Source organism: Aquarana catesbeiana, linkage group LG03, assembly GCF_042186555.1.
Source record: "Aquarana catesbeiana isolate 2022-GZ linkage group LG03, ASM4218655v1, whole genome shotgun sequence".
In the NCBI taxonomy this organism is placed as follows: Eukaryota; Metazoa; Chordata; class Amphibia; order Anura; family Ranidae; genus Aquarana; species Aquarana catesbeiana.
In genome coordinates, this window is record NC_133326.1 from 439,006,769 (window position 1) to 439,033,646 (window position 26,878).

At 46.5% G+C, this 26,878-nt stretch overlaps 1 protein-coding gene and 1 pseudogene across 2 annotated transcripts in view; one reads left to right on the plus strand and one right to left on the minus strand.

The window, feature by feature from the left end:
* The first annotated feature begins 860 nt into the window (after positions 1 to 860).
* Positions 861 to 26,878, plus strand: part of SEC24A (SEC24 homolog A, COPII coat complex component) — a 233,736-nt gene continuing 207,718 nt past the window's right edge. For both annotated transcript variants that reach the window (XM_073620800.1, XM_073620802.1), the window contains exon 1: positions 861 to 1,146. In XM_073620800.1, the coding sequence (XP_073476901.1) occupies positions 1,092 to 1,146 (55 nt within the window). In that variant the 5' untranslated portion in view covers positions 861 to 1,091. The remainder of the gene's footprint in view (positions 1,147 to 26,878) is intronic.
* LOC141132431 (small ribosomal subunit protein eS1 pseudogene) lies at positions 14,090 to 15,002 on the minus strand (annotated as a pseudogene).

Below are 26,878 nucleotides of genomic sequence, written 5' to 3' on the forward strand. Positions count from 1 at the left end.
GCGCCGCATATTTGTTATATAATACATTCGCAAATGGGTTTAGCCATGGTGCAAATTTCTTCTGCTAGGTTTGACAGCTGTGAGGAGATAGCTTCCACTGCCAAGCCTAAGCCCAGGAATGACAGACTGTTGGTGACTGCAAATATTCATGCTTGTTCGCACAGCTAGTGATCACATGTAGTAGATTCTGGCATTTGCACTGTGGCTAAACGCCCATGTGAATGTAGCCTTACAGGGCAACCCTCCCAGCCACCTCCAAGAAACCCCTCCCCCAAAACATATCCCCCCCCCCCTGGCCAAGGTGTTTTGCCACTTTGCTGTCCTCCCCAGCTACTTACTTTTTATTACTTCCTATTCATTTGTTTTCCCACTAGTCCTACTCACAGTTAATTCTCTCCCTGACAGCCTCCATTATGCCCCCCCAATTTCATTAGACCCCCGCCTCTCAGTGGTTCCTCCACCTCCAATTAGAGTGCATCCCTCCAGGGCCACCTCACTGCACCTACCTTCTCCCACCTTAATAAAATTATATCGATTTAGCACTAGTCCTGTACCTCACCACCTGCACATTGTACTCCTCTCTGACAATCAGCTCCATGTTCCCCACCACACACTTGCAATCACGAGTGTACCCTGCCCTGGAATAGTTTGCACATAAATCAAACTGCTTAGCAGAAAGCTGCCCGAGACACGAAATATGGTGCATCCTTATAAAGCTGCTACTGTCCCATGGACTATATTTCACGAACCTATCTCTGCCTAGATCCCAATGACACACGTATGATAAGCAAGGATGTGAGGAGCAACAGTCCTCCTCTCTCCTCCACAGTGGCACCAGTCAGCAGCTCGGACAGGAAGTGCCACGTGTACTAAGCGCGCATGCGCGAGGCCGCCCCAGGGCCGGGACTCTGCACTTCCTGCTGCCTGAGCTTCCAGGGCTGAATAATTTCATTATCGTTAATATTCGCAGGCCTACAGCAGGCAGGCAGACAGCGGCGGCTTACAGTCGGGAAGAGTCACCATGAGCGGCTGAGACTCCGGCACACAAAGGCCGCCTGTCGACGATCTCCGGAGCGCTCTGATCAGTCACCATGTCCAGCGCCAATTACAACTCCCAAAATGGATCCGGGCCGCCCTACTTTAATGGTAAGTGCGGGGTGATCCCGACCGAGACGGGGGGCCGAGAGGTCGGACAAAGGGGAAACACGTTCTAGGGTTGCGTAATGGGTGGCCGGGTGGTCCTTTGCTCTGAATGGCAGAAGGTTGTGCCCACCCCCTGACAGCTGGGAAGGGTTAACATGGGGAGGTGAGTGCTGTGACCCAGGGAAGTTCACCGTCCTCTGCACTGATCGGGGATAGAGGCCTTCTGGGTCACGTGACCCTCTCCTTCCCCGGACTGCGGACAGTCCTGTCACCTCTCAGAGTGTGCTGGGAGGATCAACATCTTCCGGAAATACTAACAAAACACACAGCACACCTGTTGATTCCAGCACCATTCAGAGGAGTAGTGTATTTCTTTCTAATATAATAATACATAAGGTTTCACTGACTTGTATATTTACTGAAGGATACAGTATGGTAATGGATCTTAGTTTTTATTTTTCTTTGAAATGGAACTATGCTAATATGCACAAAACTATCAACCGTCTATCTGTAAGATCTAATCGGTCTATCCAGTGTCTCTCTGTCTATAGATTTGTCATATCTGTTCTGCCTGTCCGGTCTGACGATCTGCTCTGGTCTGTCCCCTCAAATAATCTTCAGTTAGCGTAGTGGTTATCAACTCCTGACCCACTAACAGGCCAGATTTTATGTATTACCTTGGGGAGATGCAGACTAGAATACTGCAATCACTGAGCAGCAAATGATATCACCTGTGATGTATTTCAGTTATCTTGCAAACCTGGCCTCTGAGGACAGGTATTGAGAACCACTGAATTAGTGAAACTTTTCTGTGAGAATATATAAAGCGTTTGTTACTCTTCCCCCCCCCCCCCCCCAAAAAAAAAAGGATTTTGTCCTTTTTCTTTTTTTTTTTTTTTTTTTTATGTTATACAGCACAGTGCTTGTGCTGTGTAATTTGGCCCCTTCTATCACCTGAAATACCTGGCTGATCCTGCCTGGGAATGCCCTCCCCCCTGTAAACTGACCACGGTATCATGGCTGCTGAGCCCCTGACACCGTGGTCAGTTTACGTGCCTCCTTCATCTGCTCTCTCTCTTCCTTTGCTTGTCAGCTAGTGACAGTGCACCACTGCTGGAATAATATCTACATCTTTTTACTATCAGCACTGTCTCCTAATTCTGTGTCTCATCCCCCCCCCCGTGTGATATATTAAAAAAAAAAAGTGTGTGTGTATACCTCATTTCAGAGCTGCGCTCACATGACCGGCCAGCCCTCTCTTCCTCCCCTCCCAACTGACATCAGCGGGGAATCTCAGCCCCGCCCACTGCAGCTGTCAGACGGGTAGAGGAGTGAGCGGACTGGTCACGTGGGCGGTGCTCTGAAATGAGGTATATACTGCATTTATTTATTTTTATAAATCACACACGGGGGGGGGGGGGGGGAGACACAGGATTAGGAGACAGAGCTGATCGTATAGAGATGTTAGAGTGGCTTAAAGCGAGGTTCCACCCAAAAGTGGAACTTCCGCTTATATGCTCCCCCCCCCCCCCGTGTCACATTTGGCACCTTTCAGGAGGTAACGGGGACCCATTTATCACATGTCCCCTTCCCCACTTTCAGGAAACGGGCATCCTGGAAGTTCGGCCCCCCTCTTCCTGCCCCCTGCCGCTGGGCCAATTAGAATGCGCAGCACGCTTCGCACATGCACAGTAGGGAACCAGCAGTGAAGCCAAAAGGCTTCACTGCCTGGTTCCCTTACCAGGAATGGCAGCGGAAGCACCCAGGAGTCAATCCGTAGATCGGCTGGGGTGCTGACATCGCAGGCTCCCTGGACAGGTAAGTACCCTGATATTAAAGTTTTTTTTTTTTTTTTTTTTTTTTTTATATATATAACCACTTTAAAGTGAAATTGCTACTAACACCATAAAGTGTTTTCACCACACTCCATAAAATAACTATAATCCAACAAACAGTGTCGCGCAACTTTGAATTAAATGAGCTCAATGATACCATTATACAAAGCTAAAATTAAAGTGTTTGTAAAGTCATAAGGGTTTTTATCTTAATGCATTCTATTTATTAAGATAAAAAGCTGCCTGCGTGTAGCGGCCCTCCTAATACTTACCTGAGCCCCATCTCTATCCAGCGATGTCCACAAGTCCCTCGGCTGTCCAAGACTCTCCGTCCTGATTTGACAGCTGCTGTCTCAGCCATTCAGAGAGAGGGGTGGGGCCGAACTGCAGCGCCGTGTCTGAATGGACACACAGAGCTGCTGCTCGGCTCGAGTACCCCCATAGCTGCTTGCTGTGGGGGCACTCGACAGGAGGGAAGGGCCAGGAGAGCCAAAGGGGGACCCAAGAAGAGGAGGATTGGGACTACTCTTTTCAAAACCACTGCACACAGCAGGTAAGTATAACACTTTTTTTTCTTAAATAACAAAGTTCCAATGTTATTTTAGTGCACACTAGCCGCTCACCTCACAGTTATAACCCCTGCATCAACAGTAGGTCATAACACGCTGTTCCCCCATGGGGGATGTAAAAGAAGTCGGTGTAGTTTTCTATCCCTCTGTATCCCTTTTATCAGCATGTCCGCCCCCATAATCTCAGATGTGCATAACAGATGGGAACAGAACACACATAATTTAGTGTTCTCCTTTTTCAACTATTTAATAAACAAGCTAAAAAGTATTGTACTTACAGAAAAAGCACTTAAGTAGTCCTAGCTGGTATACACACATATTGGCTTGACAACTGCATAAAGTGATGGCCGCGGGATGATGTCATGATTCAGGCTCCGCCCACAGATGAGTGATGTTGTAGATTATTTATTTCTAATATAATACATAAGGTTTCAGTAACTTATATATTTACTGAAGGATACAGCATGGGAATGGATCTTACTAACTTTGTTTTTCTTTGAAATGGAACTCAGTTTTGTACATATTAGCAATCAGTCTACTGTCTGTAAGATCTATTCAGTCTATCCAGTCTCTCTCTGTTTGTCTGTAGATCGGTCATATCTCTTGCTCTGTCTGTCCCGTCGGGCCATCTCGTCTGCGGGTCTGTCTTAAGCTGGCCCTGCGCCAAAGGAAAAGATCTAACAGATTCCTCCATCCTTGCTAAGCAATGCAGATGGACAAATCTCCCGCTGTGCCTATTATTCTGGCATCTGCCACCGGAGGCTGTCGGAATACCTGAAAAGCAGCTGCATTTGATTGGATGCAGCTGCTGTTTGGATTAAAAACTTCCACCTGGCATCTTCAAGTTTCCATCAAAGGATGATGGGCAGGAGGATGTAAACAAAGTGGACAATAGAGAAAAGTTTTTGGTTCATTAGGAATCTGGTGAAATTTGCATAGTGTATGACCAGCTTTATTTTACCTTTTTTATCTATCAGTCTTCCAATCTGTCTGTGTTTTTATCTTTGTGTTAGTCCTGTCTGTCTATATCTAATTTTTTTTTTTTCTTCTGCAGGATTCCCTGCCAGTGTGTGTAGACACGTAGGGTGTCTTTTGTGACAGCTGTCACTTTTGTTCAGAGGCTGATGAATGTATTTAGTGCCCTGATCCGTATTTAGTGCCCTGATCCGTGATATACATCAGCGTCATAGTGTGATTTGTCAATATTGGGCCTTGAGATATTTGTATTTGTGGTGGTTGTGACAACACCAAGTTTGTGAGTTATAATGTGAGTAAGCAGGTGACAATTGGAAAACCTCTTCTGTCATTTAGCATGATTAATATACCCTGGAGGGGAATCCTCCTGTCCGGAAACCGCGTCAGTCTGTGACGTTAAACTTTTCTTGTTTCTTCCCTACTTATTTTGCTTTGCATTCTTTTAGTAAATGACTGTCTTCCACACGTGCAACCTATTTTTTATTTTTAAACTCTAATCATAACTTTCTGAACCATTTCAGTCTGTTCTTATGGTAGAGCATTCTGGTTCTCTAAATATGAATTTATGTGAATTTGATTCTAGACCATGCTTGGCTGTATATATGTAAATTAGCTTAACTTTAAAACTGGCTTTTAGGGCCAGTTCACACTGGTCAGACATACACTCCGACTTTGAGAGCACAAGTTGAATGACATGTCAAAATCAATGGTTCCCAATTAGAGCCGTCTTAACTGGTCTAACTTGTGTCAGTCTGACTTTGAAAAAGTCGCCTGCACTACTTTGGTCTGACTTGGGTGTGATTTCAGCCTATTGATTTGAATGGAAATTGCATCCAAGCCAAGTCATCATCTTAACTGATCCGACTTGTGCTCTGAGAGCAAGTGTATGCAATGTAAAATCCCCTTAAAAAAACGGCGTGTTGTCCCTCCCTTTCAAGATTCATGCCAGACTCAAATGGCCTGGCCCCCCAAATCCATACCAGACCGTTATCCGATCATGCAGCCCAGCAGGTCGGGGGGGGGGGGGTCAGTGCAATGTTGATGGGGGACAAGGGCCTCTTCTCCACAACTCAAGGGGCTTATCGGACTCTGGAAGTCCCCTTTAAGAAAGCGGAGCCCTGGCTCATGCCCCTCTCATGTGGATGAGTATGGGGTACATTGTACCCCTACACATTCACCAAAAAAATCAGTGTAGGGGTACAAAAAATAAGACGGTTTTGGAAGTCCTTTATTAAAAATAAAGAATGTCCCCTGTCGTAGCTCCAATGTCAAGCACAATGTCTTCTTTCTCCGCTTCCTCTGCCGATATCCTCTTTCTTCACTTCCCAGTCTGTAATGTCATAAGGGGGCAGGGCTCCAGGGTGACGTCACCTGATGGCCACGCCCCATACGTAGCTATAGAAGAACTGACAGACACCAGAGCTGACAGAACGAGGGGAACCAGTGTCGGAGGAGCAACGTTATTAGGAGGAAAAAGAAGACATTGTTCTTGACGTTTGAGCTATAACGGGGGACATGCTTCATTTTTAATAAAGGACTTGTCAAAAAAAGTGTTTTATTTTTTTTCTTTTCTTTTTTTTTTTTTTTTTGTACCCCATACTCATTCACTTGGGGGGGTGATATCCAGTGATCCCCTTTTTTTTAAAGGGGGCCTTCCAGATTCCAATAAGCCCCCTGCCTGCAAACCCCCACAATCACCGGCCAAGGTTGTAGGGAAGAGGCCCTTGACAGAGCCCCCCATGTTGAGGGCATGTCTGGTATAGATTTTGGGGGGCCTCAAGCAGTTCCTTTTCTTTTATAAATTTGGCGTGAAGTTTCATCCATTCCAGAGCCAAAGGAATTGTTTTGTTCAAAGGACAAGTCGCAATCAGCTCAGTCAGATCAAAATTGGATCCCGTTCATTGAAATCGCATGAAAGTCAGACCTGAAGTCGCAGGGCAAAGTCGGATCGGAAGTCGTGCGACTTCTGTGTCGGATCCAACGCTGTATTCTGGCCTAGGCCGACAAGGCCCAGGCCTAGGGCAGCATGGAAAGATTCCCCGCTGGCTTGCGCTGTTAGTGTAGCGCCAGTCTTATGGGGCAGACTGGGCTGAGAGGCAAACAAGTCTAGCGGGCGGCTGGCATTCCGCAACTGGGGGTGGGGGGGGGGGTCGCCACTTTTAATTTTGACTGTCCTATCATCCTGGACCACAAACCTTCCTCACTGTGCTATGTTTTCTGCTGCACCATTGGCATGGTTATATCTTCTTAGTTCTCTCCATAAAATTATCAGAAATTTTGTGCTTCAAGTAGAACTATAGGCAACCCTTTTTTATTCATTTTGGAAAGCGTAAGGGAGAGTTATAGCTCCTGTCGGTTTATTTTTTTACCATCCCTGTCCCATTGCAGAGATTTCCCTTCACTTCCTGCCCCACATAGCCAAATAGGAAGTGAGAGTACATCTATGCAAATTAAGGGAATCCATTGCCCCCCAGGCCCTCAGAACTAGTGTCCCCACTTGAAAATTTCAGGGCGGGTCTTAAACAGCAAGGGGTGTGGCCTTGACAGGAAGGGCTGGGTCACATTTAAATTGGGGGGTGCATGAGTTTAGTCAGGCCTAGGGCAGCACAAAACCTAAATACACTACCGGTCGGATCAGTGTGAACATAGCCTTAACCTGAACACATTGATTTGTTAGATCTGTGGTGTGTGTGTGTGTGTGTGTGTGTGTGTGTGTGTGTGTTCCCTTCCTACCGTCATACTGTTACCGCTTAAATTATAACTATAACTTTTTTTTGTTTTGGATATAGTAGAAAGGGATTAGTACACTTGCCAGTTTTTATTGCTGTCTGTGCCCCCATTAGGGAGATTCACCCTCTCGATTTGTTCTGTTTAACGACTTTTGGACCAGCCACCGCAGGTTGGCTCGGCTGGGCAAATCGACGTTGCCTTACGTCGCTTTTCCTTTTGACCACTAGGGGCACGCGCCCGCAGCGTGTGCCCAGAGCCAGAGGCGGGCACGATGACTGCATTTTTAAGCACCGATTGCTGTATAATTGTCAGTGGTCCCAAAAATGTGTCAAAAGTGTCTAATTTGTCCGCCGCAATATTGCAATCCCGATAAAATATCGCAGATCGCCGCCATAAATCCTCTATTTTGTAGACGCTATAACTTTTGCGCACACCTATCAATATACGCTTATTGCATTTTTTAAATTTTAAAAATTTTTTTTTTTTACCAAAAATATGTAGAAGAATACATATCAGCCTGAACTGAGGAAAATATATATATATTTTTTTTTAAATGTGGGATATTTATTATAGCAAAAAGTAAAAGATATTGTGTGGTGTGTTTGTTTTGTTTTTTTTTTTTCTTCTTCAAAATTGTCACTCATCGTTTTGTTTATAGCGCAAAAAATAAAAACCGCAGAGGTGATCAAATAACACCAAGAGAAAGCTCTATTTGTAGGAAAAAAGTACGTCTATTTTGTTTTGGGTACAGCGTCGCACGACCATGCAATTGTCAGTTAAAGCGACGTAGTGCCGTATCGCAAAAAATGGCCTGGTCATTGAGCAGCCAAATCTTCGGGGGCTGAAATGGTTAAGTAAAAGACAACCCCAAATTTTGAGTTGTCCACAGAAAAGTAATAGAGGGGAAATCTTAAAATGGATACTAGCTCTGGTGACCTGGGGGTGGTCCCCAAGGAAGTCCCTTAATTTGCAGGGATTTCCTTTCCCTTCTTGTTTGGCTATGGGACAGGAAGTGAAGGGAAATCTCTAATGGGACCTGCATGGTGAAAAAATGGGTTAAAACCCTCCCTGACTATCTAAAATAAAAAAATAAAATTAAAAAAATTGCTAAAGTAAAAAACCAAAGCGCCAAAGAAATCTAAATATTGATATGAGTAATATGAAAATTGACAGCTGCAGTGAATAAAACTTTGCAAGTGCAAAATGATACTAGTAAAGAAAATAAATATACTGCGCTAAGTGCCAAAAATGTTAAATTTCACATTTGAAACCGATGCGACTTTGGAAAAAAAAATCGCTAAAAAGTCTCATGCAGATAGTTTGTTGCAAACATCAATAACCTTAAAGTAATAAAAGTTCCAAATCCCAAGTAAAGTGCTCGCGCTCTACAAAGTGGATATGAATCTGTGCTTGATATGTGCTCCCAAGACTGTGCCTCCACAGAAATGTGAACTCACCCCTCCAAGTGGACCAACTATATCTAGTTTGGTCACACACGCATGTGGGGTAGTCCTTGTGGATTTTCTGTGCGCTGATGTGGTTTAAGATGGTTGTTTCCTCATATGAATGGACGTAATAAAGAGTGCCTCATTCCTCTATGTACTGTACTAGTGATGTTTGGAGTAGATGTTTCTCATACAAAAAACAGAAAAAGCCTCATTGCGCAGCAACGTTTAAAACATTTTTTCCAAATTAAAAAACATGGTATTGGGCTCACATGTAAGGGTGCCTAAAAGCCTGGCACCTGATGTAAACAGCAAAGTTCCCAGGAAATCTGCCCATAAGCATTGTTAAGCCGCCATATACTGGTTGATTTCTGGGACCGGAAGTGTCGTGATGATGCGATAAAGCAGACCAACCTCAACATGTTTCAGCCAGTCAGACGTCTTCAGGAACCACTTCATGTTTTTCATGGTAAAATTTAGCGGCTAAGTTCACCTTTTTAAATTAACTGATCCATGCAGACAAGGGTCCCCAGCAGTTTAAAATGCACTGCCATTTGTAAAAATATTGTTTAATGAAATGTCATACTTGTGGGTCTCTTCTGTCACCCATTGAGCCTGACTGAAATACTCCCAAGGTTTACATTCCTATGTCTGAACCTATTTCCTGGATACAGCAAATGTTGGGCACTCACCTACATTATCGCAAGAGTGAGTGCACTTTTTGATTCAAAAGGCACTCATGTGCAGTGTGCAATCTAGCAGCGGCTGAGCTCCGTGTTTGTAATAGTGGAAGGGTGCACATTGTGCACATGCAGCTTTTGAATCAGGAAGCATGCTCACTCCTGTAATGCTGGGGGTGAGCACCCAACATCTGCCGTGTCCTGGAAATAAGTCGGGACCTAGGAATGTAAACATTGGGAGTATTTCAGCCAGACTTCATGGGTGACAGAAAAGATATGACAGATATGACATTTACATGAAATATTTTTCAAATGGCAGTTTGGCTTTAAATTTCAACTACTATAAACAAAATATCTACCTTAAACTGTTAATACCCATAATGGTCAGTGATAGGCTCACACTAAAAGCAGTCTATGTCGCAGTTAAGTCAAGACTTTTTTGGTTGAATATAGAAATTACACAAAGTAGAGTGGATATGAAAAAGATGATATGGATACCACCACAACTTCGCGAGTTAGGACACAGTATTAATCCCTAGGAACACATTTAAGACTTGGGATGGGTTAAGTAGGAGATTTCATTGGGAATATAACTCACCATTAATATCACTATTGAACACTAATTATTTCATACCTGGGAAGGAGGAGCACTTATATTTTACAAGGTGGGCCAAGAAAGATGTGATACAATTACAGGATGTGATGAGAGTAGAGAGATTATGCACTTGCACAGAAATCACACGGGAATGGGGAAATAAGCCACTGGATAAATGGAGGTATGCGCAGATACAGCACTTTTCACAATCACTTCCACAACCTTTGAGAGGAAGAGGCCAATTAAGAGCAATAGAAAAATTGCTAAGCTCCCCCTCGAGTGTAAACGGCAGGATATCTAAGTTCTACAGGTTACTTAGGGGGGAAGCAAGTAAAGGGTTCCCCACTTGGAGAAGTGGGAAAGAGAAATAGGACATCTGAGAGATGAGGAACATAGGTCTAAAATATTAAAAATGGTCTATCTACTGGTAAGAGACACTCAGTCATATGAAATGGCCTATAAGTTAATGGCTAGGTGGTATATGACGCCGCAGAGGGCGCATGAGTGCGGGCCTGAGACCCCCCCCCCCCCCTACTTGCTGGAGGGGGTGTGGGGCCATAGGAACCTTTGCGCATCTTTGGTGGGGGTGTCCCAAAATACAGCTTTATTGGGAGGGAGTCTTGGGAGAAATCCTGCAAATAACGGGGGAACAGGTTAATAAAAATCCATGGACATGTTTGTTCCACGATTCAGAGAAAGAGGTTTCCCTATACAGTAAGTCATTAGTCCTGCACCTCCTGAATGCTGCTAAAGCGTTGATCCCACGCTTTTGGAAAAACCCGGAAACACCAGGGCTAAGGGAGTGGATAATAAGGGTGGAATGGGTAAGGGCCATGGAAGAGTCAATATACTCGTCGGAAGGCTCACAGGAGAAATATTGTAGGATCTGGCTAAAATGGTTGGAATTTAGGAATACGGAGAGATGTATGATGTTTTTGGAAATTTAGTGGTAGGAGCGAGAGAGGGGGGGAAGGGGGTGTATGGGGTTGTTTTTTTTTGTGTTTGGGGGTGGGACGAGGGTGGGAGATAATAATAGGACGTTTTTTTACTTTGTGATACAGTGAATTTTATGTACGACGTAGATTAAAAATAAAGAATATAGAATAGGAAGAAAAGAAATAAAGAGAGGAAAATTCTCTCAGCCACTATGATGCGAAAACGAGAAGGGACAAAAATGAATGGCTCAGCTGAGTTAAGTCTCTCATAAGTGATTGCTGATGTGAAAAAAAAAAAAAGTCAAGACTTTTTGAGAACGAAACACTTTTGAATTATAATTTCTAAGGTTGACATTACTGCCCTTTGAGAAGCGATCTGCTATGGATTACTTTTCAGAGGGTGGTATAATAGGGGTTGGCGGGTGTTCAGGAGGGAATCCTGCTGCCTCCTGCATGTCTGGTGTGTTTTTTTTTTTTTTTTTATTGTTCCCCGTCTCAAGGTGTATCTTATAATACAAGCAAGCCGAGTGTTTGGCTTGGGTTTACGGCCCCCTTGCCACCCGTGTGAAACAGCCTGAAAAGCAGCATGGAGCTCTGTGTAAGGGCTCTTTCACATGGGCGCTGGTAAAAATGATGGCTGGGCTGGGGTTTTACAACCACCACCACTCCCCTCTGCCCCCACCCAAATGCTAATATTGCAGCCTACCAGGGCTGTACACATACCACATGGCGTTTTTTTTTTTACTATTGCTGCAGCACTGTCTGTCAACGTTGCCCATTGAATTCAAAGGGTGCACACTGCAACCATGTGCCAAATACTCAGCTCATGGTTGTGGTTTGATTGAGATTTGTTTTGTATTTTTCTTGGGGGAACATTGTCACAGAGACAAAAAGTGGTGCCAAATTCACAGTTTTAGAGCTGTCATCAGAACAGTCTTTCACTGGGATTACCTGTTCTATTAAAAACTGCCTAAGGAGAGTACTCCTTTACTTTGTAATGCATTCCTCTTACTTTCTGTGTGAATCTGAGACATGGTGTGTATATAAATATCTTCAATGGGACATAGATTTCAATCCTTTATCGTTTTATGTATAACAAAAAAAAAATAAAAAATTTGTGGCGGTTTTTATTTTTTAATTTTTTCGTGCATCAGGTAAACTTCTTAGTTAATTGAATGCCTGTCTGCTTGGATTTGTCTCAGCACAGGTACTCTGAGGGTGAGTTTTATTGTGACTAATCATGAACCATAAAATATCCACTGCCCTTTTAGATTACTTCTAACTATAAAATCCTTTGCTGTATATTTGGCATTTCATTCAAGACAAGCCTGAATGAGCGCTATTGTTTAGGTATTCATAAGCTTTAAACTATACTGAAACTATGGGGGGTGTATAGAGTGGCGCTAATATTATGTGTATCTTTATAGGTTATGAATGGTGATACACAACATATAATATATGAAAAATGTACTTTGGGGTGACTGGGGGACCCCTAGTAAGATTGTCCAGTAAATGAGGGTAGCTAAAACCCTGCTGAGAGTTCAGGAGTGGAAGATTAAAAAGTTCAAGGTAGGTCAAGAGTGTGCAGCCAGTTGTAAAGGAGAAAGAGGCTCTGTGGATATGGAGCAGGGAGACACAGCAGTGCTCACCTGAGTGCAGTAGATGAAAAAATGCACATGATTTATTAAACATAAGAATGGCAACTCACAAGGGAGGGGGGGGGGGGGGGGTAGTAAAAAGGCATGTCACAATGGTGGACTTGTTGTGTAGTCCCAGTCCAGATAGCTGGCGGTGTAGGGCACTGCTGGTGACTTGCTCGCTCTGGAATTCCCAGGGCTCCGAGTGGATCCAGCAGTCATCTCCTCGTCAGCCCCACGCCCAGTAACGTGGAGATGACTGCTGGATCCGCTCAAAGCCCTCGGAATCCCAGAGCGAGTGAGTCACCAGCAGCGCCCTACACTGCCAGCTATCTGGACTGGGACTACACAACGAGTCCACCATTGTGACATGCCTTTTTACCCCCCCCCCCTTTGTGAATTGCCATTCTTATGTTTAATAAATCATGTGCCTTTTTTAACCTTCCTGCACTCAGATGAGCTCTGCTGTGTCTTCTTGCTTTATATTGAAACTATGCTGGATATACTGCAATAGCCTGAAATCCTACGTTATGAGGGCAATTTTATTTTCTTTAAATTTGATAATCACTCTGCTGATCACTAATCGTGGATGAAAAACACAGAAAAAAAACAAACCAAAAACCTCCTATTTGTATCTTAAGCATAGTGTCTCCATTAAAAACACTTCAGCGCTAGATCCAGGGATTTTCTCTTTCACAGTGCTTCAGTTGTGCAATGCCTCTTTTTGGGGTGCAGCCCTCCTAAGACTGGGAAATCCTTCAATGAAATGCAAAAAGCACACAGGAAGGTGGAAACACCTTGTGCATTACCATACACAAGTTTATTACATCTACTAAGACAAATGGATACTGACAAGCGGATAAAACCATATGCATAACACTCGAAAGCTTCAGCCGAATGTGATGTGCCCGACATTTGGCCCTTGTGTAGACCAGCCTGTGTGACATAAGCCGGCTTCTGTGGAATGGGCATGCCAGAAAAAAAAATCTATTGATCGGCATCCGATCAGCGCACGCAGTCAATGGCTGCGAACACTAACTGGTGTGTTCTGGAACTCGGTTTGTAGCAGGGCCAGTAGGTCTTTCTGGTGGTGGAGGGAAGCCTTCTGTGGTAGTTTTGATTGTGGAGACTTGCAATGGATTACAGGTCGTATGGGAAGCCCTACAGGCCTTCCACCAAGACCTGGAAGATCTGCATGCTCAGATATTGTCAGACAATGCTTTTATGAACGTTCAGCCTCTCTTGTGTATTCTGCCAGACAGCATTTTTGTGTTGGCAGAAAAACATCAGTCTCTTTCAAAAGCACATCTCAAAGGGACTCCCAATCTCCAAGCAGCTTTCTTGAGCCACCATCAAGTTCAAGAATTGGAATGGTTTCTAACTCAAGAGGCCTTTGTTGCAATAGTACAGAAGTGGAAAGCCCTGCAGGCCGATCTGGCAACCAAACGCCAAGGTATTTTTCTCCCTAAACAGACTGGTTGCGGCACTGGGGATAGACACATTGGTCCATCTCTGGGCATTTCAAATCTGTTATGCATTCCCTACTTTCTTTTTTTTTTTTTTTTTTTTAAAGAACAGATGTTTATTTTACAGGCTGAATCAGATTGTCTCAAACAGATTCCTGCACAGGGGGTTCATAACCATCCGCCCTTTCGACTTTGGCGCCTGTATCATCTCCAGTTGGCTTGCCAGAACTGCCACCCTCTCCGTGCAGTTCCATGAGTTTGCCCAGCTCAAATTTTGGCTTCTTCAACATCTTGACTTTACGTACATAGACATCATGAAGAGGGTAAATTGACTGACAAGCTTTTTCAATGTCTTTGCCTACGCTGTCTGGAATTAGCTTGTTAACAACCTCCTTTAGGTCATTCGTTTGGACTTCCCGAGTCATGATTTCCATCATTTTCTTGCGAATCTGACGGACTTGCTGATGCTGGGCATAGGACGTCTTCCTGATCTGATTATTACGTTTTTTAGTGAATCCAACACAAAATAGACGGAGCAGGTAGCCATCTGTTGTCTTTACATCAACATGAGCTTCAGTCATGGTCTGCCACTTCTTGACCATAGAGCACATCTTGTCGCGGGTCAGATCCATGCCATGAAAGTTGGTGAGACAGTTCTTGCCCTGAACATCTTCAGTAATCAACTTGAATTTACGGAAGGCCACTTCATCATTCTGCAGGTCAGCAAGGCTTACCTCAAAAACCCGCCCTTTGAGGCCATCAGATGCAATCTTGGTTCCTTGTGTCCTTGTTACCAAAGTCTTGCCAAGGTTGCGGATATTGAACATGGCTGGTGCTTTAACATCATGCCAATCTTTTTTGGAAAAGGGGTCAACAATCTTCTTCTTGGCACCTTTCTTGCCGCCTTTGGTCAGCCTCTTGTTCTTGCCGACTGCCATCTTGCCCAGCTGGGAGAGAAAGAGCGCATTCCCTACTTTCAAGCTTATGCTTCAGGTCTTGAAGTTCTAATCTTAGTGGCTCCATGTTGCTCAAAATGGCCTTGGTTTTCCAATCAATTTTGCCTTATGATAGCCCTTCCTCTTATGCCACCCAGGGATGGTCTTTATAAAAGCTCCAAAAAAGGCCTGACTGAGAAAGTGGTTAAAACTCTTCTTTCGAGGAGAAAGAGTCACCAGAGCCATCTGTGGCAAAACTTTGAAAGTCTTTTCTGCTGGTGTCAGGAAAAAAAGCTAGCAATAGGAATTCCTTCCATCTTAGAATGTGCTTCAAGGTCTTGCTGGTTAGCACCTTATAACTGAAATTTGCTGTTTCAAGTGTCTTTGACCAGCTCCTCTTGTTTCTCTTGTTTCCATATTCTTTAAAGCCCTTTCAAGATCCTGAGCCATTCCAGTAAAGACCTTTTTTAAATTGGATTCTCTCTGGTTCTTCTGGGGCTGGTCAAAGCTCCTTTTGAACCCACATACACTTTGAAAATCACTATTATTAAAGCTGCTGTACTGGTGGCTGTTCCTTCAGCTAGGTGTTCTGCTAAGATCCATGCCCTGTCTGTCAGGGGAACTTTTTTTTGCAGATTTTTGAAACAGAATTGTTCTCAAAACTGATCCAGGGTCCTTAAAATTTTGCCAAACGTTCATGGTTGACAAGGTATTGTTACCTTCCTTCTGTTTTTGCCCTTCTATCGAAAAGGAGGAGTTCATTCTTTCCTTCCATCCATCCTCTGTCTAATTGTGATACGGTACGTGGAACACAGTTTTAGAAAGTTTAAAGGCTTCTTTATCTTGCATGCTTGCAAGGGAAAGGTCATCTAGTATCCAAAAACTCAACCCGGTGTTGGAATGAACAATCTATCCAAGAGTCTTGCAGAGCCTGGGGTAGGAGTTGTCAGTTTTCTCGTATGGCTCATTTTCCTAGAGCTTTATCTTCCTCTTGGGCCATGTGGACTGGTGCTGCGCAAGACCAAAATTGCCAAGCAGCTACATGGTCAAGTTACTTACTTTCTTTTGAACCCATTCACCTGGACTTCTCTCTGCTCAGGATCAGTCTTTTGGGAGAAAGGTTCTTCAGGCAGTTGTCCCTCCCTAATTTGGTAAGTTCTTGCTTATCCTCTTAGCAGCCGTCCTGGATAGATGACTAGGGAAAATTTTTTTAGGTGTCTTCCAAGGCAGCAGGGACTCCCTCCTTATTATGTTCTTCTGTTTTTCAGTCTGCGTAAATGATAAAATACTGACTGACTGTTCTGAGGGACCACATTTTAACCACCTCAATACAAGGCACTTACACCCCCTTCCTGCCCAGACCAATTTTCAGCTTTCAGCGCTCTTACACTTTGAATAACAATCACTGTACCCATATGAAATTTGCGTCCTTTTTTTCTCACAAATGGAGCTTTCTTTTGGTGGTATTTAATCACTAGTGGGGTTATTTATGTTTTGTGCTATAAATAAAAAAAAGACCGTAAATTTTGTGAAAAAAAAAAAAATGCCTTTTTCTTTGTCATAAGATTTTGCAAATTTTAGTAATTTGTTTCTTCATAAATTTTGGCCAACATTTATACTGCTACATAGCTTTGGTAAAAATAACCCAAATTAGTGTGTATATTATTTGGTCTTTGTGAAAGTTAAAGAGTCTACAAACTATGGTGCCAATCACTGAAAATTGATCACATCTGATCTGGCCTTCAGTACATCAGGTGTATCTCATTTCTTGAGACACTAACAAGTCAAGAAAGTACAAATACCTCCCAAATGACCCCTTTTTAGAAAGTGGGCATTCCAAGGTATTAAGTAAGTAGCATGGTGAGTTTTTTAAGTTTTTTTTTTTTTTTATTTCTTTTTTTTCCCCACAATTCTTTGCAAGATGAATATATAATTTTTTTGTTTACAAAGTTGTCATATTATCAGGCTATTTCTCACACACAGCATATGCATACATCAAATTACACCCCAAAATACATTCTGCTACTCTCCCCGAGTATGGCGATACCACACGTGTGAGACTTTTACACATAAAGGGAATAAAACAACAAAAAGCGGCGCAGGTTACAATGTAAACAATAAGCCTCAAATGCACATCAAAAAAAGTCCTTTGTGCAATGAAAAGCTCTTCGTGAGATGCATACAGTCTGTTAGCAGGGCAGCCTTATGTAGGGAGGTGAAGCCACTCCAGATATGTAAGAAAAGAAGAAACAGCAAAGGCGCCTCTTAATAAGATAGTATTATTTAATGTTACAATTCCATCTTATTAAGAGGCGCCTTTGCTGTTTCTTCGAGACTTTTACACAGCCTGACCACATACCAAGGCCCAACATTGAAGTAGCACCTTGCACCTTCAGGCGTTCTACGAGCATAAATGACATCTCATTTCTCAACCACCTATTACACTTTTAAAGGCCCTGGAGCACCAGGACAGTGGAATTGCCCACAAAATTACCCCATTTTGGAAAGCAAACATCCCAACGTATATTCTACGAGGCATGTACTCGGGTACTCTGATGGCCTGGTGACGGGTACTCTGATGGCCTGGCGACGCGTACTCGGGTACTCTGATGGCCTGGCGACGGGTACTCTGATGGCCTGGCGACGCGTACTCGGGTACTCTGATGGCCTGGCGACGGGTACTCGGGTACTCTGATGGCCTGGCGACGGGTACTCATATGAACTGTGACAGGTACTTTGAGGGGGGGGCTATCAGTGTGTGTTGGTGTACACTGTAAGAGATGTTGCCGCAATCTCCTTCTCGTACACAATCGGTGTGTGAGGAGGAGAACCTGGTAACATCTTGTTACAGCTCTATGTTTACATTTAGTGATCTGCTGTGAAAGGATAACAGCCAATCATGTGGTAAACAGCCGTGCCCAATGGCTGTTCACCCCATCGGTGGCGAGCGGTGTCTCCATGACACGCCGCCACTGAAGGTACAGGGCTGCGTGCACACGCCCTGTTTAAATGGACGGACGTCATATGACGCCCACCTAGAGCATGACGGGCGGAAAGCGGTTGGAGTCTGTTGTGATTGACTCCACCCCTTACAGGCAGGAGTCTCTCCCCTATCCCCCTCCCTCAGAAATAGTTACTGGAAAGTCCTTCCTTTTTATTTTACAAGAATGGCAAGGATTTTTATGTTTTCAATATTTTTAGAGGGAAAAGTTTACATATCTGCATCACCTTTATGTATCCTATGCTTTTGAATGCAGTGCCATTCTGATCAGTCAAATCGCCTCCAAAACTACCCATTTGGGATGTGTGGGGATAACTAATATTTGTTGTGCATTAGATGTTTACCAAATTCACACTGTTGTGGTGGTGCTTTACTGCACACACATTGTTGTGTTATGGCGTGGGTAGGCAACCTGCGGCACACAAAGCCTCTTTTGCCAGCACTCTATTCCCTCCCCATCAGCAGAGCAGCGCAGGGAAGTGTCAGTGAGACACTAATGCATTCCAATTTCAGAATTTCCCACACCACACCGGCACTAAGGGGGAGGCACTGTGCCCCCACACATTGTAAAAGATGGGAAATATTGTGTCTCTAACTTTGCTGTAGCTGTGATCGTCAGCTTTTGTGATGGGGAAGAGATTGGGTGCAGTTTTGGTAGGGGGAGCAGTCCCTGTTTCCAGGAGGACGACTGTCATTGGCCACTGCAAAACCAATCACAGTCCTGCTAGCCCAGTCCACCATCTGGAGGAAGATGACTCGCTTGGTTGCCACTACCAATCTCGGAAGGAATTTCACTGTGGTTGAGAAACCACAATCAGGTGACAGTTTGTGGAATTACTGTTGAGCTTCTGGGAACTTTGTTGAAATGATTCCTGAACCTTTTTCTCAGCTGTGGGGGCCCAACTTATGATCCTGCACACAGGCCCACTGCTTTCAGAAAATGCCCCTGACCTCATCGTTGTGCATCCATTTCAGATGCTTGTATGTGATATCACATACAAGCACGTGGGCTGGATGCGATGAATGGAGTGTGCCTGGAAAGGTAGATGTGTCATCTCTGTTTTCTTTCACCACTCTGCATTTCACACATGTCCTAGATGAGAAGAGGGTACAGTGGTGGAGCCGATGACCAGGAGAGGTTCAGAGGTGGGACAGATGAGCAGGAGGATACAGCGGTGGGGCAGATGTTCAGGGAGGTACAGTAGTGGAAGAGATGAAAAAGAGGGTTACAGTGGTGGGAAAGATGAGCAGAGGGTTCAGTGGTGGGAAAGATGAGAAAGGGGTTCAGTGGTGGGACAGAAAAGCGGGGGGGGGGGGGTTAAGAGCAGTGGGACAGAAAAGCAGGGGGTACAGTGATGAGGCAGATGTGCAGGGGTTACAGTGGTGGAAAAGATGAGCAGGAAGGGCCCCGTGGGGCAGATGAGAAGGGGGTTCAGCGGTGGGGGCAGATGTGAAAGGAGGTGCATTGGTGGGACAGGGGGATACAGTGGTTGGGCAGAAGAGCAGGGGGTACAGAGATGGGGTAGATGAGGAGAAAGGAAGTACATTGGTGGAACATGTGAGCAGCGGGTTACAGTGGTAGGGCAGAAGAGCAAGTGGAACAGAGGTGGGACAGATGTGGAGGAGGTACGGTGTTGGGCAGATGAACAGATAAGTTCAGTGTTAGGACAGATGGGAAGATGGTTCAGCAGTGAGACAGCAGAGCATGGGGGGTAGGGCGGTGGGGCAGATGTGCAGGGGGTTACAGAGGTGGGGCAGATGTGCAGGGGGGACAATGATCTGAGGTGTGAAGGGGCATGAATTGAGGCTGATCTGAGGCATGAGAGTGCAGGTTGTTAATTTCTCACTACTACTCAAGTAGTACAGCGTTTACTTTATAAAAAAAATCCTTTTTAGTGATTGAGAATGTGAAGTTAACATTTTTTTTTTTTTTTTTGTTATAAAATCGGCACGCTCAATTTCTTTGAAAACATTTTTTGGCACACTGTGCTCAAAAGATTGCCTACCCTGGCTAAGACCATACGCCACACTGCATCTAATTGGTCTGCATGGCTGTCATCCCAGAAGGAAGCCCCTTCTAAAGATGAGGCAGCAGAAAGCCTGCAAACAGTTTGCTGAAACAAGAAGACATAGGACATGGATTACTGGAACTATGTCCTGTGGTCTGATGAGACCAAGATAAACTTTTATTTGGTTCAATTGGTGTCAAGCGTGTGTGGCAGCAACCAGGTGAGGAGTACAAAGACAAGTGTGTTTTGCCCACAGTAAAGCATGGTGGTGGGAGTGTCATGGTCTGGGGCTGCATGAGTGCTGCTGCCACTGTGGAGCTATGGTTCATTGAGGGAACCATGAATGGCAACATATACTGTGACATACTGAAGCAGAGCATGATCCCCTCCCTTCGGAGACTGGGCCCCAGGGCGGTATTCCAACATAAAGACCCCAAACACACCTCCAAGATGACCACTGCCTTGCTAAAGAAGCTGAGGGTAAAGGTGATGGACTGGCCAAGCATGTCTCCAGACCTAAACCATATTGAGCATTTGTGGGGCATCCTCAAAAGGAAGGTGGAGGAGCGCAAGGCCTCCAACATCCACCAGTTCCGTGATGTCTCCATGGAGGAGTGGAAGAGGACTCCAGCGGCAACCTGTGACGCTCTGGTGAACTCCATGTCTAAGAGGGTTAAGGCAGTGCTGGAAAATAATGGTGGCCACACAAAATATTGACACTTTGGGGCCAATTTAGATATTTTCACTCGGGTGTACTCACTTTTCTTTATCTTACATCATTGGACACGGAGCCTAAGTAATTTAATGGTTATGGGCCACCTTCAGGTGTTGACACTGGTATACCCAATCAAGGAAGTTCACTCCCTATATAACCCCTCCTCCTCCCAGGAGCACATCAGTTTTTTCGCCAGCATCTAAGGTGTTGGTCACGAGTGAAGATGTGCTCTGAGGAGCTCCAGGAGGGATCCATGCTGCATTTAGAAAACCTCCACAACTGGATCCATCCACGCAACTGCTGCCACAGGATGGTACCTGGGCCTCGCATAGAAGGAGGTTTTGCCTGTAGCGCTTTGAGAGCTGGACCCTAGGAACCAGCACTCTTTTTGGTCTTGCTACATTACCTAAAGTTGTCCTGAGGGGTGCTATACAGGTCCAAATTAGTGGAACCCCTGTTAAGGGACCCGGTCTTTGAAGGTTTAACTACGCTGCCAGCCGTGATGGGTGAAGTTTGGATCTGTCTGTTTTCTGCAGTATCCTGCAGCGAGGAAAAGGTAAGAGAAAAGCTTAGGAACTGCAAAGTCCACCTATACCTTTTTCTTTCAATATGTAACATTGTAATGCCTTAAAGTCTCCTCTAGAGGAAGTAAGACTACACTTACCCTTTCAATCTGTGCTACAACAGCGTGGGTGTCCTAGAAGCTGGAGGGGGTTCTTTAGTCCTCTCCCCCAATTGGGGAAACTGAGTGGCTGGGGGTACATGTACTGTGAAGGTACAATTACATCCTGTAAGCAGTGGGCAGTGTGACATTCTCAGTATGACAGCACGCTTGTAATAACCTCAAACTGCTCAGAACCCCCCCTCCTCGAGGAGGGGCGTGGGGCGGTTTTCTTAGAGAAACATTTACTTTTTGTTATATACAAAGAAGCCTTTTTTCTCATAGAGAAGACAGAGATGCCGCATGGCGGCTGCAGCCTCCTCTCCTCTTTTTGGTCTGTGTCTCAGACCCGAAGCTGTGCCGTTCGCGTGGGTTGAGATTTACTTTGAAAGAGGGGGGCGGCGGGTTGATGAAGGGGCGTGGCTAAAGCGGTCGGTGCCGTGTGTGGACTCTGCGTCCTTGTGAAGCACAAGGCAACTGGGCTTACATCTGAGAGGTTTGGGGGGGGGGGGGGGGGATAAAGGCTGATGCCCTTATCACTAGATGTTTCTACAAGAGCAGCTGAATGAAGAGCTTTTAAGCTTCAAAAAGAACATTAAACTAGTATATATAGTGGTAGTTACTGCTTGCTACCAGTCACTGCTTACTGCCAGATGCTTGGCAGTGTTTGCTCTGCAGTGTCCAGCAGCCAGCTTCCAGCAGGACCCACAGCTTGTGGGTCCTGCTGGGAGCTGGCTGTGGACCTGTGGGTCCTGCTGGCCACTGACCTATGTGTCCCGCTGGTCTGTAGGTCAGCGTCCAGCAGGACCCCACAGGTCAGCGTCCAGCAGGACCCCACAGGTCAGCGTCCAGCAGGACCCCACAGGTCAGCGTCCAGCAGGACCCCACAGGTCAGCGTCCAGCAGGACCCCACAGGTCAGCGTCCAGCAGGACCCCACAGGTCAGCGTCCAGCAGGACCCCACAGGTCAGCGTCCAGCAGGACCCCACAGGTCAGCGTCCAGCAGGACCCCACAGGTTCGCAGCCAGCTCCTAGCAGGATCCGCCTGTGGATCCTGCTGGCCATGGCCTATGGGTCCTGCTGGCCTGTAGGCCATGGCCAGCAGGACCCGCAGGTCACATAGGCCATGGCCAGAGGCCAGCAGGACCCCACAGGTCAGCGGCCAGCAGGACCCACAGTTCTGCAGCCAGCTCCCAGCAGGACCCACAGCTTGTGGGTCTTGCTGGGAGCTGGCTATGGACCTGTGGGTCTTGCTGGGAGCTGGCTATGGACCTGTGGGTCTTGCTGGAGCTGGCTATGGACCTGTGGGTCTTGCTGGGAGCTGGCTATGGACCTGTGGGTCTTGCTGGGAGCTGGCTATGGACCTGTGGGTCTTGCTGGGAGCTGGCTATGGACCTGTGGGTCTTGCTGGGAGCTGGCTATGGACCTGTGGGTCTTGCTGGGAGCTGGCTATGGACCTGTGGGTCTTGCTGGGAGCTGGCTATGGACCTGTGGGTCTTGCTGGGAGCTGGCTATGGACCTGTGGGTCTTGCTGGGAGCTGGCTATGGACCTGTGGGTCTTGCTGGGAGCTGGCTATGGACCTGTGGGTCTTGCTGGGAGCTGGCTATGGACCTGTGGGTCTTGCTGGGAGCTGGCTATGGACCTGTGGGTCTTGCTGGGAGCTGGCTATGGACCTGTGGGTCTTGCTGGGAGCTGGCTATGGACCTGTGGGTCCTGCTGGCCTGTAGGCCGTGGACAGCAGGACCCGCAGGCCAGCAGGACCCCCAGGTCAGCGGCCAGCAGGACCCCACAGGTTCGCAGCCACCTCCTAGCAGGATCCACAGGCCACGAGCACTTGGGCAGCTCCCAGTGTTGAGAGCTATTTTGAGGTTACTGGATGGGCACTGGGGCAGGGTAAATGAGGTGTATAAGGGGGGATAGATGGGATGATCATGTGGGGGTCAGCTGGGGGTGTCGGGGTCTCTCACCGTGACCTCAGCGATAGGCCGATGGCGTCTGCCAGCTCGGGCTCAGCAGAACAGATCCTCCTCCTTGCACGCCAAGCCAGTGAGTCAGACTCGGCCACGAATGTGTCCAAGAAGATCCCACTGGGAGTTGTAGCTTGGCTGTGGTCAGAGGCATCACTAGGGTTGGTGTCACCTGGTGCGGTAAAACATGGTGTCGCCCCCCCCCCCCCCACCCTGTCTAGGCTGCACAGCACCATGCAGGCAGCGCACGTTCATGGGGCGCACCCCAAACCAGCCCTTGTAAATGATAGTATAGGGTGGTATAGTGGCAGATTAGGGTGGTATAGTGGCAGGTTGGGATGGTATAGGGCAGGTTGGGGTGGCACAGGGAATCTTAGAACTCTATGTAGTGACAGCGCGCAGAGTAACTTGCATAGCATGCCTCATGTCTGCAGATGAAGACCCGGACGGGTGGGCGGGGCTGCTGTGTCTGTCCTCGCCTCTATCTGCTTCAGCTGCGGCATCATCCATAGTGAAGGAGTCTGGGAGGAGTGGAGGAGGCAGCCACATCCCCAGCCCCTCCCGCCCCTCCCCATAGCAACGCCAATGGCTGTATTTAGGCTGGCTGCTCTCCAGACTCCACCTGCTGCGTACAGGGAGCTTGAGCGCACAGCCATGGACCACAACTTCCAGAAGCAACAGCGGCAGACTTCACATGATGTCACCGTCGTCAGCTAGCCCGACTTTCTCCCTTCGTCTTTCAGGACAGCACCTGGAGAGAGCGCAGCTCCACCCACTTTCCCAGGAAACACTGCAGTCAGTTTCTTTAAAGACCGGACACTTCCACCATGGCCTCAGTTGTAGTGTTTCCTCCGCCATGGTGGAAGCGCTGCAGGGAACCAGGGGTGTGCTGCGCTTTCTCCAGGTGGTGAAGGTTAGGGCATACCGGATCGTTTTTCTTCTTTTCCAAAGACAGCCCAGCATCCTCCCTGACGTGTGGGGGATTCTCCGGTGCCTCCTCCTCTTCATGCTCGGCGAGAGCCAGGCTGCGAGGGTCCCGCTCCTACAGACCGGTGGCAGGGCTGTGGAGTAGAGCGGCGTCTATTCCACGGGCCGCACGCCTTCCGGGTTCGGATGGCAAGCGTGTCATTTCCGACCGGGGGCGGGGCCTCGAGCGGCGCGACGCGGCTTCCGGTTCCGGCCGCTGGAACGCAGGAGGGGGGGGCGGTCTCCATGGCTGATTTCATTTCCGGCCCTCACAGCGGTGAGCGGCCCGGGAAAATCAAATAAAAGAGCACAAACGCCGCTGTGTGTCCTGTCAATAATGGAGGACGATCAGACGGCGGTGGCAGGAGCAGGAGCCACAACAATCAGCCAGGCTCAGGTAAGCAGGGATACTGGTCTCTGTCTTTTACTCTATGGGCATTTATAATGTTTAGTTATTATCCCTTCCCTAAAAAAAAAAAAAAAAAAAAAAAGTGGGGAGCCTGCAGATCACTTGGTCCTGAGTACTAAAGGAGGGATAAGTGATTAATTATGTTTTAAGGTGGATCTGTGGGGTGATTCACCGGCTGTGGAACAGATCATAGGTGTTAAAGGGTTAACTTCCTTGGTGGTGTTTTTTTCTGTGTTCCTTATACAGCATGTAAACTGTTGTTTGTGAAATATGGTTCAGCTATTGTCTTTTTTCCCTTGGGATATTGCAGAAGGCTAAGGAAAAGACCAAGCATGTCTCCCCTATTGTTAAAAGGAAGTGTCCCTCTTGTAAGGGGTTACTGAGGGATTCCTGGCCCAAAGTATTATGCAAATCTTGCATTACGGACATAGTTAAGGAGGAGACAGCTCCTGCTAGTCCTGCAGCTCAACAAAGCGAATTGCTAAGCTCTTTCAGGAAGGAACTGGCAGACACCTTTGAGTCCTTCAGGTCCTACCTAGATAGGCGTCCAACGGCGCATAGCAGTGTGGTGCCACATTCTCAATCCTCTGTTTCAGCATCCAGAGGGGGCAGCGACTCAGAGGAGGAGGAAAGTAACATTTTACTAAATTCGGAGGAGGAAGCAGAAGAAGTAAATGAAGCTTCTTCTCCTTCTTCTAGGTACAAGTTATCCCTTGAGGAGGTAGATGATTTACTAAGAACAATTCATACTACCCTTAACATCACAGAGGATAAGGCTCAGCTATCCCTACACGATAAGATGTTCCAAGGCCTCGGGGAGGAAAAACACAGGGTTTTTCCTGTACACAAATTCCTATCAGAGACCATTAAAAGGGAGTGGAAGGATCCAGAGAGAGCCCCCTTCTTTTCTAAATCCCTCAAGCGAAGGTTTCCGTTTGATGAGGATAGCTCGCATATTTGGAATAAAAAGCCAAGACTAGACGCAGCCTTTTCCCAGGTATCTAGGAATACTGACCTGGCCTTTGAGGACATGGGTATCCTTAAAGATACCATGGACAAAAAGGCAGACTCCCTATTAAGGAAGGCATGGGATTCTTCTTTAGCAAATTTGAAGCCTGCCATGGCCTCAACTGTGGTAGCCAGAAATCTGGAACACTGGCTGGAGCAGCTGAAGATCCACATTGAGGCAGGGACGCCTCGTAAGGATCTGCTAGATACGCTACCGGTGTTATCAAGGGCGGTAGGGTATATAGCAGATGCCTCAGCGGAGTCAATCAGGATGTCAGCCAGATCCACAGCTCTGATAAACTCAGCTCGCAGGGCGTTATGGGTCAAGACATGGACAGGGGATACTGCTTCAAAGACAAAATTATGCGGTTTACCCTTTGAAGGTGATCTAGTGTTTGGCCCTGGGCTGGAAGCTATTCTTGACAGAACAGCTGACAAAAAGAAGGCTTTCCCTATAAAGAAGAAGGTACTTCCGCAAGGCAACAGAAATTTTCGTGCTTTTCGAAAGACCCCAGATACCAAAGAGGCAGGCTACAAAAGGCCTTGGAAGTCTCAAAGAGGGAGGGGTAAGTCAGGAGTACTTTTTCGCCCCCCAACCACAAGCCCAAAAACCCAGTGACGGTCAGCCAACTGTGGGAGCAAGGTTACAGACCTTCTTTTTACAGTGGAAGACTATAACAAGCAGCCAGTTTATCCTCAGGACCATCTTGGAGGGTTACAGGCTGGAATTTTCTCAACCTCCTCCTGTGCGTTTTTACATAACCCAGGCTCCCCGAGACTCAGAAAAGTCACTAGCAATGACAGCTATCCTGAAGGACTTGATGCTACAAAAGGTGATAGTGAACGTACCCCCTGGGGAATTAGAACAGGGGTGCTATTCACACATATTTCTTGTGAAGAAACCGTCGGGAAAATTCAGGCTCATCCTGAACCTGAAGATTCTAAACAAGACTATCAGGTACAAGAAGTTCAGGATGGACACAATATTCTCAGTAAAGAATCTCCTGACCCCGGGATGTTTTATGGCTTCCATAGACCTGAGAGATGCATACTTGCATGTACCAGTAGCGTCAACATCTCAGAAACACCTAAGGTTTGCGATAAAACTGGGGGAATCTACCCTTCATCTCCAGTTCAGAGCTCTCCCTTTCGGGCTGTCATCTTCTCCGAGGATTTTTACAAAAGTCCTGGCGGAGG